Source organism: Quercus lobata, chromosome 5 (assembly GCF_001633185.2).
Source record: "Quercus lobata isolate SW786 chromosome 5, ValleyOak3.0 Primary Assembly, whole genome shotgun sequence".
In the NCBI taxonomy this organism is placed as follows: domain Eukaryota; kingdom Viridiplantae; phylum Streptophyta; class Magnoliopsida; order Fagales; family Fagaceae; genus Quercus; species Quercus lobata.
In genome coordinates, this window is record NC_044908.1 from 39,581,825 (window position 1) to 39,604,330 (window position 22,506).

Genomic DNA, 22,506 nt, shown 5'->3' on the forward strand with positions numbered 1-22,506 from the left:
TAGGAATAACTATTACATTACAGTGCCTATTATAGTTTACCAAACATACCCTAAATAGTACTCTATAATTAATCCACCCTTTCACAAATCACAATCACAATTGGGATATATATAAATTGCAAGTTGTAACTATGTATATATTTCAATTTTCAAAATAAGGCAACATGCTAGGGATCCCAAAATGTTTTCTTTCAATATGAATTTGGCAAATATTGTTGGCGCTCCACCAAATTACCAACTACTTGCATCTTTTTTTTTTTTTTTTTTTTTTTGACTGCGTATTGATGGGGAGCATCCACACAGTTACATACACAACAGGAACACAACATTAAAAAAAAAAAAAAACAGGCCAACCCAACCCAATTAAATCCAAATCCAAATCCAAATCTTTCACGCACACTCAAACCCCACTACTGCTACCACTACTACGACCACTACTACATTCACACAGAGACTCTTTCTCTTTGTCTAATCTCAACAGTGATATCTGTCGCCCTCAATCGCGACTTTCCACCACTCACATCACATTTCTCTTTCTTTTCCTCTTATTATTATTATTATAATTATTATTATTATTATATATACCAATTTGTTTTTAGGGTTTTCGCTATGAATCGACAAGTCGCTGAAGAAGAGTCTCAGTCCCAGGACTTGATCGAGCTTTCTAAGGGCTCAGAGAAGAAAACAGAATTACTAATTTCTGAAAAAGAAGAAGACGAAGAAGAAGAAGAAGAGCCTTTGGAGAAAGAAAAGCCTGACGATCCAATGGAGGAAGACTCAGTGAGTCCCGCCACCGTGTTCTGTATTCGCCTCAAGCAGCCTCGCTCCAATTTGCAACACAAGATGAGCGTTCCCGAGCTTTGTCGCAATTTTAGGTATTCTTCTTCCTATATTTGTGTTTTTCATTATCCAATGCTTTTTAGCCTATAAGCAATTCTGTCTAGCTAATTTGGGAATTTTGAAACACGAAAATTTAATTAAGTAAATTTCTGTGTTATCTTTGGAAATGTTAACCGTGTGGATTCTACTGGATTAGGTAATGAAATTTCGATGCAAATCTTGTGTTTTAGAAAATAAATGTGTGTTTTTTTTATTTTTTTAAAGAAGATATAATGCATTACTTTGAATTCTTTCATCCATGTCTTACGAATAAGTTGAAAAAGGAAAGGTCTTGTAAATTGAATTTAATTGTGAACCAATTCCATGGTGAAGTAGACAACTCAACATCAATGAATCAGGGACGGCCTCCTTTGTTCCATTTCTCCATTCAATCTTATTTGAATACTCTCTTTTGCTGCCCCCCTGTTTTAACATATTCATGGGCAATTTTTCTCCAAAAAAACGGGGGTAAGATGGCCTACCAATTACTTCTCCTAGGCTCTGTAGAAGTAGGAGTTTTTGCATTGGTTATGACCTTTTTGTGGAATCATGGTTTAGCAGAAATTGTGTCTTTAGACGTTTGCCACATATTTACTTTGTGATTGCATCTCATTTGATACGTCTTTGCTGTGTTTGTGTTTACATTTCTAATCTATCAATGATCATATTAATACCTTCAATAAAAATTTAACTTGTCATTCTAAAGTTGATTCAAGAAAGAAGAAGTTTTTTTTTTTTTGATAAATAACAGAATTGTATTAATCAAAATTCCCAAGTACACTGGGGGTGTACATGGGTAGCAGTACATTAAACTCTTAAATTACAAAGATCAAGCATATCTAAAAAAATTAGAACATGTAAAAGGATTAAAAACTGAACTCCAATCCAGCAAGGTGTGGAGAAGGAAAGATTTAATCTCAGGAATAGACCGTTCCTTTCCCTCAAAGCATCTTGAGTTCTGTTCTTGCCAAATACACCATAAGACACAATGTGGCGCAGCCCTCCACAAATATATGCTTCAATGTCTACCGAAAGGACCTTGCCAACTCGAAAATAAGTTAGTAACACTTTGTGGCATAACCCATAGAAGACCAAACAGAGCCCACACCATAGACCTTAACTCAAAAGCAGTGGGACAATGAAGAAGATGATTCATTGATTCCCCACTCTTTTTACATATATAGCACTAATCTACAACTGTGACACACTTATACCATAAGTTCTCAAGAGTCAAAATCTTACCTAAGGCGGCATTCCACGAGAAGAAAGCAGCCCTAGGAGGGATCTTTCAGTGCAACACAGGTTTCCAAGGGAAAAGAGTGCCAGGAGTCGAGGAAAGGGAGAAGTAGTACTCACACTTTAAAACCCTTATTCCTTGTTGGTTTCCAACAAAGTTTGTCATGTCCCTCACCATTAAGAGGCATAGAATAAATTAGATCCAAAAAACTAGTTAAATATTCCAATTCCCAATCTTGGACAGCCCTAGAAAATTGAAGATCCTTGTGAAGCCTCTGGTTAGGAAAATGCATAACATCCTCAATAGAAGACTCCTTATTACAACTAATGCTATAGAGTTCTAGAAAGGCCTCTCGAAGAGTACAACCCCCACACCACACTTAACCATATGGAATTTGGGGGACTCGTCAATCCCACTCCATAAAAAATTCCTCTAAAGCCTCTCAATACGGTTAGCAATATCCATTGGAATAGGGAAGAGGAATAGGAATAAGTTGGCAAAATTTTAATTAAAGTAACTTTACCTCCCTTTGATAAATATAACCGCTTCCAACTCGCTAATCTTTGCTCAAGTTTTTCAAGAATAGGGTTCCATATCACCCTATCCTTGAATTTAGTACCCAAAGGAAGTCCTAAGTATGTCATTGGCAGTGATGAACGTATACAACCCAAAAAGGCCACAAGCTCCCCCATATTGGACACTTCTCCAACTGGAACTAATTCTAACTTAGATTAGTATACAACCCTGACATTGCTTCAAATGGGGATAAAATCTCTTGCAATTTATCTATCTGAGTAGGAATGGCATCACAAAAAAATGGTGTCATCCACAAAAAGAAGATGGGTCAACATTAGGGGAGTATTAGTCATGGTATCAAAAGTGAAACTAGAGGTGTGTCTAGCTAGAACCGCACCATCCAACAAACGACTTAAAGCATCCATAATAATAGCAAGTAAAAGTGGTTGAGTGGATCACCTTGACGCAGCCCCCTAGTGCTCCCAAAGAGATCCTTAGGGCTACCATTGATCAAAATGGAAAATATTGCCGTGGAAATACAAAACATAATCCACTTTCTACATTTCATATACATAAGAAAGTCCCAACTGACATGATCAAATTTACATAAAACACCTGGTACCCCGCCTTGAGCCTACTATCCAAACAATCATTAGCAATTAAAACTGAATCTAGGATTTGTCTATCCAGAACAAAGGCATTCTGAGACTCAGAAATAATCCCAGTAATCACCTTTCTTATCCTATTAGCTAGCATCTTGGAAATGACTTTATAAATACCGCTCACTAGACTAATAGGTCTAAAATCTCTCACATTTACAGCATCTACTTGATTCAAGAAAGAAGAACTTGCTAGGCAGGAAGAACAAAACAGGTTAAAACAGAAACACCAAAGAAGAGAAAAGCTGAAAACTCAAAGCAGCACCAATCTAGCAGCTCAAAACAGCACCAAACTACTAACTACATGTTCTATAGACAAATATCACCATCATGAATCAAGAAACTTCATCAACGGATTTAGGGATATTCTCAATGCAATACGGGTTTTCTATTCAAGATTGATTTTGTGTTGCGTTGCTTCCTGTCTTCTACTGCCACTCCCATGAATATGAAGCATTCCTCTCATACCAAATTAAATAAACTACTGCAGACCAAGTTTGATTGCAGATCATGACACTGATATTTTCCTTCAAGCCTAAAAGCCAAGCCAGAAAAGTATCCTAACAATTTACATAGGCATCAACAATACATCAACCAGAATCAACTTCCAAATTGAATCTGTGAAGCTGGACTCAAAGAACTGTTTGGGAATTCGGAAACTTGTGCCTTTTAATCAGGCTTTGTTAGGGAAATGGCTTTGGAGATATGGCCATGAACCTACTCATCTTTAGCAGAGGGTTATTGCAATGAAATATGGGGAGGTGAAAGGGGGGTGGAGCACTAGAGTTTGTAGGAGGGCTCATGGGTGTGGGTTATGGCAAAGTATTAGTGAAGGGTGGGAGAGTTTTTCTAAGCATTTCACTTTTGTGGTGAGAGATGCTTCTTGTATTCTTTCTTGGCATGATAAGTGGATTGGGGATAACTCTTTAAAAACTCTCTATCCTTAGTTATTTTTGTGTTCAGCCAATAAGGAAGCTTATATTTATGATGTTTTGAGTCCTCAAGTGGGTGGAAATGATAAAGTGTGGAACTCAAGATTTTATAGGGAATTCAACCACTAGGAGTTAGCAGCTTCTTACTCCTTTCTTCATTTGATCCAATCTCGAGTTCCTAGGGGTGGTGGAGGTGACAGTCTTTGTTGGAGCCTTAATAGAAGTGGGAAGATTGGCACTCAAACTTTTTATCATAAGATTTGAAATGTTACTCCTTCTAGTTTCCCTTGGAAGGGTATTTGGAAAGTAAAGGTTCCTAAAAGGGTGGTATTCTTTATGTGGACAGTAGCCCATGGCCAGATTCTCACTTTGGATAATCTTATGCTACGCGATCGCCCCTTGGGCAAATCATTGTTGTATGTGCTGTTGTAACGAGGAATCTGTAGATCATCTTCTTATTTCTTGCTCGTTAGCTCATTCTTTGTGGATGCATATGATTCAGCTATTTGAGATTGATTGGGTTATGTCAGGTTTGGTTGTAGACTTACTTTTTTGTTGGCACCATTGGATTGGGAAATATAATTCCAATATTTGAAATTTGGTACCAGCCTGTTTGATGTGAACTATTTGGACTGAATGTAATCGGCTTTCTTTTGAGGATATTGAGAAATCAATGGCTCAATTGTTAGATTTGTGCTAGCGGACTCTCTTTGATTGTTCTATTATTACTGATTTTCTTTTGTCTCTTAGGATAGGATGTTGATTCCTTTATTTCTTTTTGTCATTGTGGTTTTTGTTCACTACCGTGAACTCTTTGTATCTTTTTTTTTTCTCTTCTAGTAATAATATTACTTTCTTACCTATCCAAAAAAAAAAAAAGCACATGTGGTCACCATTAAACCCCTTACGCAGAAGCCTATCCTTTGTAGAAACTAGAAAGTCTGTTTTTATTGGTCAACCGGCATATAAGGAATTGTTTTGGATAGATCTCTTGAACCGGAGTAACTTCCACCAAGACTCTTTTGGCAATTTCCCTTGTATCCATTCCCAAGTCTCCTTACAGTTGTACACCCCATTTTTTAATTTTATTTTTAAAGTAAATAATCTATCTTTATTGAAAAAAACATAGCTCAAAGTATATAGGAAGTATACTGTGAGACCATCACAAAGTAATACACCCCACTTTTAGAAGAAATCATACAGGACTAGCAATATCAACCAAGGTGATGGTAGGAAGCCCAATTTGGGTTTAGCAAAAAAGAAAAAAAAGGAAGCCCAAAATTTTTTTTTTTTAATAAGTAAAAAGTTTATTGATATCAAAAAAGGAACACCCTAGTACACAGGGAGTGTACAAGGGGTCAAACAATCAAGAACAAAAATTACAAGAATCTAAGAAATCAAGAAAAGATAAAAATGATTGGTTCCGCAAAACAGCCAACCAATCCATTAAAGTTCTAAAGAAAAATAGCTTCAAGTCTGATATGGATCTCTCCTTATCTTCAAAGCACCGACTATTTCTCTCCCTCTAAAGGCACCACAATAAGCAATGGGGAACCATCAACCATATATACCCATTTCGATGATGGCCTAAACTGCCTTGCCAACATGCTAGAAGTCCCACTACAGATTTCGGCATAACCTAGCTCACTCCAAACAAACCAGACACCATAGCCCACATATCCATTGCAACCGGATAATAAAGAAAACAATGATCAACTGATTCACCATTACACTTGCACATGTAGCACCAATCCATATCCAAACCTTCCTTTTTCGTAAATTGTCAATTGTTAAGCATTTCCCTAAAGCCGCAGTCCAAACAAAGAAAGCTACTTGAGAAGGAATATTCTGTTTCCAAATGCTTTTCCAAGGAAAGCAGTAGTCATTAGAGCCCATTAAGAGATTGTTATAATCCTTAGCTGTGAAGCTCTTCTCTCTATCAGATTTCCAGCACATCTTATCCTCATCAAACCCTCTCACCGAAGCACCATATATGGTATCCATAAAACCGGCCAGTGCCTCTAGTTCCCGAGCATGCATACCTCTAAAGAAACTTACATCCCAAAACTAGATTCCATTATCAAACTTCATAATCTCAGCCACACTAACCTCCTGATCTCGGCAAAATCTAAACAATTTAAGATAGCTGACTGCAAGAGATGTTTCATCACACCAATGGTCTTGCCAAAATTTCACCCTAGACCCATCCCCAATATCATATAGAATGTGGCGAGAAAAAGAAGGCCAGTCCCAACTAATATTTTTCCACAAGCCAACACCATATGGACCATTAATAGGCCTAGTACACCAGCCATCCCATCCACAGCCATATTTCACTGCCATCACTTGCCTACAAAGGGCAGCCCTCTCCATCCCAAATCTCCATAGCCACTACCCAAGCAAAGCTTCATTGAAAAGTCTTACCTTCCTTATCCCCAAACCACCCAAAGCAATGGGAGTGCAGACAGTAGCCCATTTAACCAAATGGAATTTTGGTTCATCACCAATGCCACCCCATAAGAAATTCCTCTGAAGTTTCTCAATTCGGTTAGCCACAGTAGTAGGAATAGGAAAGAAAGATAGAAAATAAGTGGGTACATTAGATGAGTACTTTTTAATTAAAGTGACTCTACCTCCCTTGGGTAAGTACAAACGTTTCCATCCTGCTAATCTTCGTTTTATCTTCTCCAGAATTGGATTCCATATTGTCTTATCCTTGAATTTAGCTCCCAAAGGAAGGCCTAAATATTTCATTGGAAGAGTACCTAGTTTACAGCCAAGGACGTTCAACAATAAGTCAAAATTATGCACCATACCAACAAGAACCAATTCTGACTTGCCCAAATTTAACTTTAGACCAGAAACTAGCTCAAACCAAATGAGAATCATACGGAGAAACAAAACCTGATCCAGATCAGCATCACAAAAAATTAAAGTGTCGTTCGCAAAGAGGAGACGAGACGAGACACCGCCAAAGATCTTCCCTCTAAACGACCTACACCAAAGCCTGACATGTAACCATCATGGATAGTTTTATCCAACATTCTTCCAAGGGCTTCCATAACCAAGACAAATAGCAAAGGGGGCAATGGGTCACCTTGTCTTAACCCCCTGGAGCTCTTAAAAAACACACAAGGAGAGCCATTTATCAGAATAGAGAAGCAAATTGTAGATATACAAAAGAAAATCCACCGCCTCCATTTAGCAGAGAACCCACTCCCTTCTAGTAACTACATAAGAAATCCCCAGTTGATGTGATCAAAAGCCTTCTCAACATCTAATTTGCAAAGTATCCTTGGTGGGTTTAAAATTATGGATTTTTATCTTCGGGCTTATTGTTATTATCTTTGGGTTTTTCTATGCGGCCCACTTCCTAGACTTTGGACCACTTTACCTCCCACCCACCATCCGGCCCCCGCTCCAATCTCAGGCCAACATCCAACGTTAAATGCGAATCATTGACACTGCTAATGTTCTTTGTAATCTCAACCGGCAATTTAGCCTTAGACGTTGCTTGTTTCTTCCCAGCATTCAAATTGCGGGTATCGTGGCTTTGATTGCTCAAATTTGATTTGGTTGAAATTTGAAAATTTGGCATTAATTGCTTTCCTTTCCTACTACCACTACCCTCTCTTTGATCACCCTCCACCACTGCCAGTAGAAAAGATTTGGAATTCTCCACCATCGGTTTCATGACAGAATTAAATGGCTGTTTGATGGCGAGTGACCCAGGAGCAATTGCTTTCCGTAGATGAAATCCAAAACCTTGCCACCCACTACCCGATTTCCCTTCTGGCACCACGAGAAAGCCTTTCCAACTGCTATGGATAAGTTCCGAGATCATTAAAAAACAGCCATGTGCATTGGAACCCAATTGCAAAATAAAAACTTTCTCACCATCCTTGAAGGTTCGTGCAAAGTTACTAGGAGTTGTATTAGACATTAGATCCTCCACAATAGCTAGCAAATGCTTTGCACTCTCTTTGCCCATGAAAACTGATCAGAAAGAATCCCGATTTCACTCAAAAATGCGTAACATGAAATAAGCACCTCTCTCCTCAACTGAGAATTCGAAAGTCTTGGACTCAACGAAAAAGAAAATTGAACCTCCCATAACAAAAGAGAAAAACCACAAGTTTTGTGATTAATTTGAGGTAGCCAGGCCTCTTTTTTTACCATCACAGATGAACACAATCACAGAGGCAGGCAGGCATAGCAAGCAAAATTTCTATTTTATTAATGCAGAAAAATAAAATAATTTAGTGCAGTCATCTGTTGTAGGAAGCCCACTTTTGATTTGAATGAGGATGTTAGATCTTGCTGGAGGAAGATTCCACATCCCATTCTGAAATAGGTCAGAAACTTTGGCCTTTCTGCCACTAGCAATGTCATTAGGCACCCTATGACCAAACTTTATATAAAAGGACCAGGGGATGCCAGTAATTATACCAGAGGAAGATAGATTGACCAGATCCCTCCTTGAATCAAATCAGGTTCCTGGCAGGCTTCCTAAGCTGCAAAATTATCCTCCAACTCCAAGAGCATTGCTGAGGAATAGGGATAGACTAGAAACTGCTACCTTTTCACAAATATTTCCTCATTCAAGCCACCCAAATTACCTGCTTTAACAAACATCTTTCCAGGCAACCTTAGCCACAATAGGTTTTACCATCCTGGCCTGTCCATTGTGAGGCATTAAGTTTTTGCTCAATACCTATAATCACTCTTTTAGTTAAGATGAACAGGCTGGACCAGAATACTTGCACACTATCCAAAACCAGGTTGATCAATTGGATTCTCCCACCAAAAGATGAATTCCTTTCTGTCCAGGGATAGATTCTAGCAGAAATTTTTGCAATGATAGGCTTGCAATCTTTATAGGGGAGTCTTATAGTTATTGAAGTTAGAGGAACCTCAAGATATCTCAAAAGCAGCTTACCAACAGGTAATTCCTTTATTTTTATTTTTTTATAATCATTGACTGAGAGACAAGAAATTTCCTTGTATTCATAATTTCATCTAGCACATCAATTATTTTTTTTTTTATTAAGGGCCAATGGGCTGAAGCAAACAACAAAACATCATCTATAGAAAATAGATAAGGAGAAAGAGGGTCCTCTTGCCTTTAACCCTTTTTCATTGCAAAATACCCAGCCAAAGAAGCATTAACTGCAATAGAAAATTTAGGGAATGTTGTACAAGCCTTCACACAACCAACAAACTCATCAGGAACATTTTCGTTTTGAAAATATGTGGTTGAAGGCGGAAAATTTTGTGGATAAAGTGAAAACTTGGTGGGCATCCTATTTGTTTCAAGGCAACCCGAGTTTTATACTAGCTAAGAAGTTGGCAGCCTTGAAGTTGGACCTAAAAAAATGGAATGAAACGGAGTTTGGCAATGTCACTTTAAAGAAACAGTTGTTATGGAACAAATTGAATGACTTGGATGTTAAAGAGGAGACTCAACCTTTAATAGTTGAGGAGAAGTTAGAACAAGTTAATCTCCGTACCGAGATTGAAAAGCTTATTCTTTTGGAAGAAATTAGTTGGAGGCAGAAGTCTAGAATGCTACACTTGAGGGAGGGGGACGCAAGTACAAAATTTTTTCATAGAATGGCTAATTCCAATCGAAGAAATAATGGTATTGAGAGCCTTATGGTTGATGGAACCTTGTCTTCTGATCAAGGTATGATTGCTGATTGTATTACTCAATTCTTTATGAATTTATACTCGGAGCAGCAAGTTGTTCGACCTTTTCCAGAAGTCTTGGTATTTCCTAGGATATCCGGTGATAATGCTGATTGGTTAGATAGACCCTTTGAGGAGGCAGAAATTTTGGATGTCATATAGAATTTTAATGGTGACAAAGCTCCTGGACCTGATGGGTTTCCAATGGCCTTCTTCCAAGCATGTTGGGGTATTCTCAAAACTGATCTTATGGCTGTATTTCACCATTTTTTTTGCTAAAGGTCAGTTTGAGAAAAGCTTAAATGCAACATTCATCACTCTCATCCCTAAAAAAAATCCAGCAATTGAAGTCAAGGATTTTCGCCCCATTAGTCTTGTTGGGGGGGTTTATAAAATCATTGCCAAGGTCTTAGCCACCAGACTTCGCACGGTCATGGAAGATATAATTTCTCCTTCTCAAAATGCATTTGTGAGGAACAGGCAGATTCTTGACCCTGTGCTTATTGCTAACGAATGCCTCGATAGTAGAGTGAAAACTGGTTTGCCAGGGATACTTTGCAAATTAGATGTTGAGAAGGCTTTTGATCATGTCAACTGGGGTTTTCTTATGCAGTTACTAGAACGGAGTGGGTTCTCTGCTAAATGGAGGCAGTGGATTTTCTTTTGTATATCTACTGTTCGATTCTCTATATTGATAAATGGCACTCCTTGTGGGTTTTTTGAGAGCTCCAGGGGGTTGAGACAAGGAGACCCATTGTCCCCTTTGTTGTTTGTCTTGGTGATGGAAGCCCTTGGGAGAATGTTGGATAAGGCTGTCCATGATGGTCACATGTCAGGTTTTGCTGTGGGTCGTTTAGAGGGAAGATCTTTGGAGGTGTCCCATTTGCTCTTTGCGGACGACACTTTAATTTTTTGTGATGCTGATTTGGACCAAGTTTTGTTTCTCCGTATGATTCTCATTTGGTTTGAGGCGGTTTCTGGTCTGAAGATAAACTTGGGCAAGTCAGAGCTGGTTCCTATTGGTATGGTGCATAATCTTGACTTATTGTTGAATGTCCTTGGTTGTAAACAAGGTACCCTTCCAATGAAATATTTAGGCCTTCCTTTGGGAGCTAAATGTAAGGATAAATCAATTTGGAACCCAATTCTGGAGAAGATAGAACGGAGATTAGCAAGATGGAAACGTTTGTACTTATCCAAGGGAGGTAGAGTCACTTTAATTAAAAGCACTCTATCTAACTTACCCACATATTTTCTATCTTTATTTCCTATTCCTGCTTCTGTGGCTAACAGAATTGAGAAACTTCAGAGGGATTTTTTATGGGGTGGCATTGGTGATGAACCAAAATTCCATTTGGTCAAATGGGCTACTGTTTGCACACCCATTGCTTCGGGTGGTTTGGGGATAAGAAAGGTAAGACCTTTTAATGAAGCTCTACTTGGGAAGTGGCTATGGAGATTTGGGATGGAGAGGGCTGCTCTTTGGAGGCAAGTGATAGCTGTGAAATATGGCTGTGAATGGGGAAGTTGGTGTACTAGACCTACTAACGGTCCATATGGTGTTGGCTTGTGGAAAAATATTAGTCGGGGATGGTCTACTTTCTCTCGACACATTCTATATGAGATTGGGGATGGGTCTAGGGTGAAATTTTGGCAAGACCATTGGTGTGGTGAAACTTCTCTTGCAGTCAGCTATCCTGAATTGTTTAGATTTTGCCGAGATCAAGAGGTTAGTGTGGCTGAGGTTATGAAGTTTGATAACGGAATCCTGTTTTGGGATGTAAGTTTCTTTAGGGGTGTGCATGCTCGGGAACTAGAGGCACTGGCCAGTTTCATGGATACCATATATGGTGTCTCGGTTAGAGGGCTTGGTGAGGATAAAATGTGCTGGAAGTCTGTTAGAGAGAAGGGATTCACAGTTAGGGATTATTACAATCTCTTAGTGGGCCCTACTGACTATTGTTTTCCTTGGAAAAGCATTTGGAAGCAGAAGGTTCCTTCTCGAGTAGCTTTCTTTGTTTGGACTGTTGCTTTAGGGAAATGCTTAACGATTGACAATTTACGAAGAAGGAAGGTTTGGATATTAGATTGGTGCTACATGTGCAAGTGTAATGGGGAATCGGTTGATCATCTTTTTCTTCATTGCCCGGTTGCAATGGATATGTGGGCTATGGTGTTCGGGTTGTTTGGAGTGAGTTGGGTTATGCCACAATATGTAGTGGGGCTTCTAGCATGTTGGCAAGGCAGTTTTGGCCGTCATCGAAATGGGTATATATGGCTTATGGTTCCTCATTGCTTATTGTGGTGCCTTTGGAGGGAGAGAAATAGTCGGTGCTTTGAAGATAAGGAGAGATCCATATCAGATTTGAAGCTATTTTTCTTTAGAACATTAATGGATTGGTTGGCTGCTTTGCGGAACCAATCCTTTCCATCCTTTCTTGATTTCTTAGATTCTTGTAATTTTTGTTCTTGATTTTTTGAACCCTTGTACACTCCCTGTGTACTAGGGTGTTCCATTTTTTGAGATCAATAAACTTTTACTTATCAAAAAAAACAAACTCATCAGGAACATCAATAGCCTTCAAGACCTCAATTATAAAATTCCATTCAACCGAGTTATAAGCTTTAGATGAATGTCAATGATAACCACCAGTTCATGAGCAAAAAGAATATTATCAGAGATATTCCTGCCAGAAATAAAAGCTGATTGTTCAGGGCTAATGAAATCCTCTAGCTCAACTCTCAATCTATTATCAAGCAATATGGAGATGCATTTATAAATGGTATCACAAGCAGCACTGGGTTTTAACTTTTAAATCATTCATTTTTGAAGGGTTTAAGGATCTTAGGAACCAAAGTAATGATAGTTGCATTTGCCTCTGCATGCAACCTGCCTTTCCAAAAGAAATCTAAGATAGCTGCACTGACCTCATCCCCTAAGCGTGCCTGAAGAAAAGAGGAGTATACCCATCGGTACTTGTAGCATTGTCATTCTTGAGAGAGAACACGACTTTCTTATTTTTTTTATCAACTCTGCTGTCACCTGCTTCTGAAAAGGCCTCTTTTGATAGTCTGAAATGTGGTGCTGCACCACCTTGGCACCTCCTTAATTTTCTGTTCAACATCTTAATCATTACCAGTCTTAGTAGAATGAAGGAGATTTAAAGAAATTAACAGCAACTTCCTTGATCTGATTAACACCATCAACAATATTTCCATTCCATCAGTAATACACCTAATAGAATTCTGAGCATTCCTTACACTAGCCATTTTGTGAAAGTATGCAGTATTTTGATCCCCAGTATTTATCTATAAACTCCTCAATTTCTGTCTCAGAAAAGCTTCCTTAGCTTTTTTTGACATATAATAATGCAACAACTCCTTTTCCTTTTTCAGGAGCCTAGGATTCCTGGACAACTGAGAAGACCTTTTTGAACCTTTTCCAAGTCCTTCCCACAAACTCCACAATTTCTGTCTCAGAAAAGCCTCAGCATTTTCTATTGACATATAATAATGCAACAATTCCTTTTCCATTTTCAGGAGCCTAGGCATTCCTGGACAACTGAGAAGATCTTTTTGATCCTTTTCTAAGTCCTCCCTAATCATTTGAACTCTCAGACTCATGCTCCCAAAATTTTCCTTATTTTACTTCCTGAACACCATCTTTACTGCTCTGATCCATTTTTTTTTTTACTACAGAGGAACTGAAGCACTCTTTGTCAATTAATTGATCTTTCCATTTTGGGGTATGTCCTTCAATGATTGTAACTTGCTCTGATCCAGAGTTTAAAGTTCAAAGGTGTGCATTATTCCCAAATGCAATATAATTTGCATTTAAACTTATGTAAGTTGTACTATGAGGAGAAAGATATCAAGGATCTGTCAGGAAGTAAATAATTGACTTCCTGACAGATCCTTGATATCTTCTTGTGCCATTGATTCAGCCATGGTCTTTCTTACATAAGAATTTGTGGACATATTGTCATAAGAACGTGTAGTATTTCTATTTGATCTAGGTTTTTTTTTTTTTGGGTGATATTATAGATCTATAATATGATTCTCCATTTGATATGCTTGTCTTGCATTGAATTATATATTTTGTTTATCTGATTGTGAACATTTAATTATTTGTACATTTGTAGTTGTATTTAAGCTTTGCTTTTGTATCAATATTACTTTTGTTTGCATTTCTAGTGCTGTTGCTTGGTGTGGAAAACTGAATGCTATAGCTTGTGCATCAGAGACCTGTGCAAGAATTCCAAGGTTAGTGTACTCTATCCCCCCCCACACCCCCAAAAAAAAAAAAAAAGGAAATATGTCAGGTAATCATTTTTTAGCATCTTCAAAATTTTGTTTCACTTGTCAATTCTGAAATCCATGTGGAGCATTGAGGGAACATCCGTTGTGGGAGTTAACTCCATATGATAATATGCGATAAGATCTAACAATAAATTTGAAGAGGTGACTTGTGTAGTTGTGTTTGGGGAAAAAGAAGAAGAAAAAGAATAAAGCAAAGGGATATTCAAGCAATAAAAACGGAAAAATAGAAAGAATCTAGGCATCAACACTTGGGGCTGCTTGGAATCAGCACCAAGCATAATAGGAACCCAAGAATCAACTTTGGGCCCTGTAAAGAGTCCCCAAATTACATCAAACATGGAAAGAACATAAAATTATAGTGAGATCATATCATATATTGAAATACAATTCAAATAGCCATCAAATCTCCTGAATAGCATCAATCAGCAGCAATCAGGACCAACAACATCAATTAATCTAATTTTCTGTCTGCATCAATCACAAGAAAATAGTGTGATATGGGGAGTTCCAAGATAAATATAATACATTGATAATGCCCATAGCAGACATCTTCTATGTTGCCTTATTTCTTGATAACAGATTTGGTGTCCGCTTGTTGCAAAGTTATACATGTCAAGAGCTTGAGATGCACTGCACAAGGATATCAACTGCACAATTACCTTGAGTGTCAGAACTTGATTTTGTAGCTCTGTAGCTTTTCACCATATGTTATTATGCATATGTCCTGAAACATTACATCAATCTCTTGCTGATTAGAAATTCTCTCATATTGAAGTTTGGAGAACCCTAGTTTCTGAATAGCCATGCTTTCATCACTCTATTTCTGAATTGTATACAGCCATTTTCAATGATGGTGATGGGAGGGTTCTTTATTTTGGCATTAGTAATTTTCCATGGCCCCTTTTCTCTTTCCCTCTTATCCTGCTTGTGAAAATTGATTCCTATGAGTATAATTTTCTGGTTCATATTTTGCTTTTGCAGTTCTAATGCAAATCCACCATTTTGGATCCCCATACATATTGTGATTCCAGAGCGACCAACTGAGTGTGCAGTGTTCAATGTCACAGCTGGTATTTTGATGATCATTATCACTTGTTATTGTATAATTTAATTATGGCTTTTGATGTTCTGATGTACAATTGTTATTTGTCCATTGGGTGTTTTACTTTTGTGAGGTTGGGAAACTACTCGTCATGGGATTTGAAAAATAGGTGCTCAATGCTCAGTGTTCTGATCCTTCACTGAACTGCTTCTGTTAATATTTTTCCTTATAATTGTGATGGGCCAACTGGTTTTCCTATATTTTTGTATTATTCTACTTTGAACAATCTGAAAATTGGGGAACGCTAATGCTCTTACTTTACCAGTAAAAGGCCTGGGTTAAAGAAGTGCCCCTTTTCAAGTTGAGAGCAGGTGTTAATGCTTCTGCTAAAGCCATATGAATGAAAGAAAAAGTTAAGAGATATTAGGTTTAAAATTTGTTGTGAAGAGAGAACTTCTGGTCTTTGGATAGTTTGCCTAATTTTGTGTAAGCATTTTTGTTTTTGGGACTCATGGCTGTCATATTATTGTGTAAGCATATGATTTTGAATACTGAGTAGTTCCAGAATATCAAAAAAATAAAAATACAAAGAAGAGACAAGTTGCAAACTTGCAACTCATTGAGCTTGAAAACTCTTAAAATTAGTTTTTCTTTAATATGAATGCAAAGGGGCTACTTATATATATATATATATATATATATATATATAAAAAGAATAAAGAATGCAAAGGGCAACTAAAATTTGATATGATGCTCTAAATTGCTTAAACATTTTTAGTAGTGCATATATAGGTCTTTTTGGCGGCAAAAAATGATGTGATTCTTTGATAATAAAATTTAATTTAAAGCATAGGTATGCTGAACTATTAGTGAATTAGCATATGTATGTTCAACCTTTTTTGATACCCTCATACCCAATTATGCTTTTCTTTGCTATCATTTGAACTGGTTGGTTCCAGAATTTAAATGGAGTGGTGTTTGTGAAATCAGATGGACTGGTATATGTGGAATTAGATGACCATTAGTTCTTATTATAATTTTGCAATTTTTATTTGTGGCTATATCTGTGCCTAGATAGACCTAAAAACCTCAACATACGATATGCAATTAAGACATGATTAAAAAACATGTCTTATTTTGCAATTGATTTGTTAGTTTACATTTTCTCTGTTTTCATTTTCATTGTTGTCATTGCATTACATATGGAATGTTGCCTGTGTTAAATTACCAAGTCTCTCAAAAACTTAAGCTATTAGGAATGATGAATTTAATTATAATTCTAATACTCCTCACGTGTGGGTCTAAACTCTCCCTCAATAAGTGGGGCCCAACTTGTGGGATTTTTAACATTTAAATTAGGAGGTAGAGTAAAGTTGGGGATCGAACTTAGGCTCTCCTGCTTGCTTTGCTACTATGTTAAATTACCGATTGTTCTAAAAGCTTAAGTTATTGAAAAATGGTAAATTTAATCATTTAACCACATACTTCTAATAGTCTGATTTTTTTATAAGATTGGTAAAAGTTAGGGTGTCCATTTGGTGTATACCAAATGTAATTTAACATAATTCATTGTTTGTCATGCTCTACAAGGTTTTTTGCTTTTTATTTATTTATTTATTTATTTTGTGTTGCGGTGGGAGAAAAGGGGGTGGGGGAGAATTGGTCTAATTTTGTCAATTATGATTGGTTGCATTGAATATCTTTTGCAGATTCTCCTCGTGATTCTGTTCAGTTTATTGAATGGTCTCCTACTTCCTGCCCTCGTGCCTTGCTAATCGCTAATTTTCATGGGAGGATAACTATTTGGACTCAGCCCTCTCAGGTAAGCTAAACTTTCTCCAACTACTTAAGTAGATGCCTTTCCCTGACAAGCTGTTGGTTGCATGTATCTAGCATGCTTTTTCTCAATTGGTTGACTTCTCTCTGTTTAACCTCTTTATCCTGATTGTATGTCTAGTATTGTTTATATGTTGTTGCATATTCTCATTTAGCATATATATGATCTCTTCATTCAGGGGCCAGCTAATCTGGTACGTGATGCTAGCTGCTGGCTGCCTGAACATGAATGGCGACAGGATATTGCTGTTGTTACAAAGTGGTTATCAGGGGTGTCTCCGGTATGCAAGAAATTACTGTCTTCTACTTATCTGCTAAACTATTTATCTATATGTTTTGCTCATCAATTATCATGATGTAGTATGGTGCTTGAATTGTAACATTTTTGTTTTCCTAATAGTTGTTTTTAAGCTTCTTGTCATGTCAACTGAAATAAATCCAGAAGATCTAACTATGGTATAGAGTTGAGATATCTTAATTTTGTTTGAACAAATGGGAAAACAACTTATTATAAGGCATAAAGTCTTCTGAGCTGTGATTTGTAGCGACTGGACGTGAGCAATGAGTGTTGGCAGGGAAATTTGAAATTTTGACTTTTGAGTGCATTCAAATAAGGAGGGGGTATTCAGCAATAAGCCTATTCTTCATTACATCCATCATATGGGAAGGGAAAAATTAGAGATTTCCGGCCTATTAGTTTGGTGGGGAGTGTGTATAAGATTTTGGAGGAGGGTGGTAGCTATGGAGTTTGGGAAAGAGTGGCGGGAGGGGGGGATGGACTTCTAAGTTGGGTAGGGATTTACATGGTTGTGATTTTTGGAGCAATATTAGAATGGGTTGGGAAGCATTTAGTCAATACACTCGGTTTGAGGTTGGGGTGGGGAGTTGTGTGAGGTTCTGGCATGATTGTTGTTGTGTTCAACCTCTCAAAATGGCTTTCCCGATTTTGTATGAGATTTCCACTGATAGGGAGGTCTCCTTAGAGTTTTCATTGGTGAGTCAGGGGGTGGAAGAGAGTAGTTGGGATTTGAGGTTCATTTGGGATTTGAATGATTGGGAGTTGGGTTCAGTGGTGGTTTTTCTTCATATTTTGGGATCTAGTAGCCCTTCAACAGAGAATGGGGAACGTGTGAGGTGGAAGTTTAAGAAGAACAAGGGCTTTGATATCCATTTGCATTATAATGCACTAAGAGGTTCCTTTTTTGTCATCTTTCCCTCGAAAGGTATTTGGGAGTTAAGGCATCTAGGCAAGTTTCTTTCTTTATTTGGACTGTAGCATGGGGAAAGATACTCGGTGATAATTTGGGGAGGGGGTTTTGCCTTTGTTGATTGGTGTTGTATGTGCAGATGTAGTGGGGAGACAATGGATCATTTATTGATTCAATGTGAGTAGACTTATTAGTTGTGGTGTTTTGTCTTTAGATCCTTTAGGGTTTTTTGGGTTTTACAAAGAACAGTGCTAGATCTTCTTTTTGGTTGGAGGAATTGCTTGGGGAAGCACTTGTTAGACATTTGGGAATCGTTGTGTTTGATGTGGTGTATATGAAGGGAGTGTAATATATGCATGTTTGAGATGTGGAAAGTTTGGGGGATCAGCTGTTTGCTTCATTTATTGGTTCTCTGTTTGATTGGTCTCGAGCTAGGAGGCTTAGATAGTGATTTCCTTCCATTGTTTATTAACTCTCCTCTTCTGTGCATATTTTTCTGTTTTTTCTCTTTCTTGTACTATTCAACTGCTTTGTGATCTTATCGCATGAAGTAGTCTTTTTCAATAAAGATTCTTCTTACTCATCAAATAAAAAATATATGTAAAAAATCCAGCATCTGGGAAGTCCAGGGTTTGATTCCCATGGTTTGACAAATATAGCGATGGACCAAAATGGTGAAAAGGAAAGATGTTTTAGAAAGCTAAGTTGCTTAGAGAAAAGAAAGAATGAACTAGCTCTTCAAGAGACACGCTCTCGGAATAATACCTCATAGGTTGAGATTTCTTGGATTCAAATTCAACTAGTGACAATGAGGGTAACCTTGACTATTTATAGTTACATAAGCAAGCTGCTGAGTTAGTTACAAGAACCCACCATGTGGCTGCCATGTTATTGGCCAAAGCCTAACAAACTTCTCTAATTAACTAATAGGCTATTGCACTTATCATTAACAACCTATCAGCTAACTAACTTTCTGTTACAAGTGATAAAGCCTATTAAAAGTAAAAGGAACTACTTATTATACAACATAAGCTAGTAGCAGCTAGCTTTAAAAATGAACTGCATCATATAGAGAGGCAAATGCATAGGCAACAGTAGCTGCCAAACCAGGGGAAGAAATAAAAAAAGCATGCAGTAGTGGAGAGGTCTGGATAATCAGGTCATCTTCGGATATGAATATGACTGTCCAAATACCCACTCAAACTGACTCACCTGCTCAACCCAGACTGACTTTTTGGGATTTGGCTGGTTTTGATGGTGGCGACAGGTTCAACAGTCCAAAATCTGCCTCAAATGGGTCAAGTGTCAGCTTTCCCACTTGGGAATCCGTTGAAACTGACCTGCCCAATGAAGATGCAATACCGGTAAAAAATTTTCCCAGATTGGCTGAGACGATCTCTGATATCTGGTCGGAGATCTCACAGATCTCCAATCAGATACAACGGAGATCTTGCAATCTCGGATGTTTCTGCTCTCCATCGCCTTTTTTAGCCGGTTTCGACTGAATCTGACCACCACCGGTGGACACCTGCAAGTTTGAGCTGCTCTTTCTGCTCAGTCAGTGATGGGTTTCATCCTTCACCACCCAATGACCGATATGATATGTGGAGTCCAAACTGACTTGGCCCGACCCATGGACACCCCTAGATATGAAGACCATTTTGTTCTTTTCTAAATGCAGAGCCTTTCATTTGAGTAATATTATTGTCCCTCCAAAAAATTTTCTTTTCAAGAGCTTTCAGCAGGTGCTTCATAACTTATTATTAGATTGCTTCATTCAAAAAGATTTTTCTGAAGACATTTTCATAGGCTTTTTCACCTTCTTCCACTACTGTATAGTGCAAAGTCACATTTTCTGATGTCTTAGCATATTGTTACTTTTTTGCTTATGGGCAGTTTGGGTAAATTTTTATATCACAAATGGTTACTCTGTGTTTTGTTTTAAGTCATTGTCCTGCACTAGTTCTGGTATGTTCAACTCTTTTCTTTATAATTGGATTCTGGTCTTTTTAAGCATTTTTTATTGTTGTATTTGTTTTAAAAATCAGTATAGGTGGCTTTCCTCGAAATCCAGTGCTTCCACAAGCTCAAAGTCAACTTTTGAGGAAAAATTCCTTTCGCAGCAGTCTCAAACTTCAGGTTTGTTGCTCTTTGCAATCTATTTTTACAATGTTTGGTTTATGATGCTGCCATGGCCCATGAGCCTAGGAATTTTAAGTTATGTGGTGCAATTTTTCATATGTAACTTGTAGTTTGTGGTTGTTTGTTTGTTAGTAGCAAGCTTAAAACTAGGTGGTTCAGATTTTAGAAGCTTAATAAATTTGATGATTACTGGCTTAATTTTGATCTTCAATGGTCCTCTGGTTATAGTTTCTTAATTTTGTACTCATAATTACATGATCTAGTAGCACGAGATTCTTTGAGTAGGATATAATTGTTTTCCCCCCTGCTGATAGTTTTCATGTTTTGGCATTCAGCCTTTTTTTTTTTAAGGTGGACCATATGCAAAGTTGCAAACATGAAGCATATAGTTTTGAAAGTTATATATAGCTAAGCCATATAATTTAAAAGAAAATGAGAAAAATTATTGTATCCATTCTCTTTTCTATTACCACAAGAATATGATTCTTTAAAATACTCAAGGTTTTGAAAATTTGAAAATATTGCTGATATTGGAGGATATTTTCCTAGGTTTCTGATGTACCGTCTGAGATGTGTATATATATATATATTTGTGTTGAGTGATATTTGATTATTTATCAGCCTGATTTTTGCTGAGAAAAAAAGGGATGGCTCCTAGGGAGTATGATATTTAATAGATTTCTAAGTATTGGTCAATAAATCCTATGGAACACCTGGTGTGTTTCACAATTTTCCTTTTTCATTTATTTTACATATATTTGTGTGCTGTTTCTAATATTTTGCTGAAATTTTATGAGAAATCAGCCAATATATTTATGATTGATATTTTAAAATATCAGTAGTGTTTCTTATTATCAATACTTAGATATTCCAGTATCTCAAGAGATCTTGGTGAGATTTTAGACTATGAAATTAACTGATTGTTGAAATTATTAATATATTTTACAATCTTATTTAGGTATTATGGCTGCCTGTACCATTTACTATGATGAAGATGAATGATAATGTCTTCCCAATTATTTGTCTATTTTGTAAGCAGATTGAGTTCATAAATCAGAACAGCATCAGGAATGTTACATCTGATGCAATATTTGGTTTTTGTTTCAGCTCGGTGGCCCAACTTTCTTTGCGTCTGTTCTGTTTTCTCATCAGGCTCTGTTCAACTTCATTGGTCCCAGTGGCCTTCTAGTCATAATGGTGCAGTGTCTAAGTGGTTTGGCACAAGCAAAGGACTTTTGGGTGCTGGACCTAGCGGGATCATGGCTGCTGATGCCATCATAACAGATAGTGGTGCCATGCATGTGGCAGGTGTTCCTATCGTGAACCCATCCACCGTAGTTGTTTGGGAGGTGACTCCTGGTCCTGGAAATGCATTTCAAGCAACTCCAAAGACAAGTTTGAGCAATGGGGTTCCACCTTCTCTTAACCCTCCATGTTGGCCAGGTTTTGCCCCTTTGGCTGCATATTTATTTAGTTGGCAGGAATATTTAATATCTGAAGCAAAGCAAGGAAAAAGGACAGATCAAGATCTCAGCGAGACAGTGCCACTTCATTGCTCACCAGTTTCAAATTTTTCTGCATATGTGAGTCCTGAGGCTGCAGCTCAATCTGCAGCAACCACTACATGGGGTTCTGGGGTTACTGCAGTAGCCTTTGATCCAACTCGTGGCGGTTCTGTGCTAGCTGTTGTTATAGTTGAGGGTACTTCTCTGTTTTCTGTCTTGAAAGTATTTTATTTACTTTTTAAATTCAATGTCATGCTTCTGCTAAAGCGGAGCAATCATTTGTTTGTTAATTATATTTGGTTGAGTAAATTGGGGCATTGATAATGCAGATAGTGTGTTTTTTAAACCTTTTTAATTGTTGCCTTGTAATTGTGCATATTCTTCATGTGCTATGACATGTAAGAAGATATCGATTTTTCTTGATGGTAAATAATTTTTTGAAAGTGCCAATGTATACATCCCATGTATATGGGAAGTATATAAAGGCTGGACTCCTTAAAAGTTAGAACCTAGTGAGCACTAAAACTTGCTAGGCAGAAAAT

The 22,506-nt window shown here is 37.5% G+C and overlaps 1 protein-coding gene across 3 annotated transcripts in view; it reads left to right on the forward strand.

Annotated features, from left to right (window-relative positions):
* Positions 1–325: 325 nt before the first annotated feature.
* Positions 326–22,506, forward strand: part of LOC115991719 (mediator of RNA polymerase II transcription subunit 16) — a 32,811-nt gene continuing 10,630 nt past the window's right edge. The window contains exons 1-8 of one of the 3 annotated variants that reach the window (XM_031115587.1): positions 787–875; positions 13,308–13,710; positions 14,106–14,174; positions 15,213–15,301; positions 16,983–17,095; positions 17,289–17,390; positions 20,366–20,456; positions 21,567–22,160. In XM_031115587.1, coding sequence (XP_030971447.1) covers positions 13,670–13,710; positions 14,106–14,174; positions 15,213–15,301; positions 16,983–17,095; positions 17,289–17,390; positions 20,366–20,456; positions 21,567–22,160 — 1,099 coding nt within the window. In that variant the 5' untranslated portion in view covers positions 787–875; positions 13,308–13,669. Of the gene's footprint in view, positions 876–13,307; positions 13,711–14,105; positions 14,175–15,212; positions 15,302–16,982; positions 17,096–17,288; positions 17,391–20,365; positions 20,457–21,566; positions 22,161–22,506 lie in introns of those variants that run through there. The other 2 variants (XM_031115586.1, XM_031115588.1) reach the window with 2 other exon arrangements.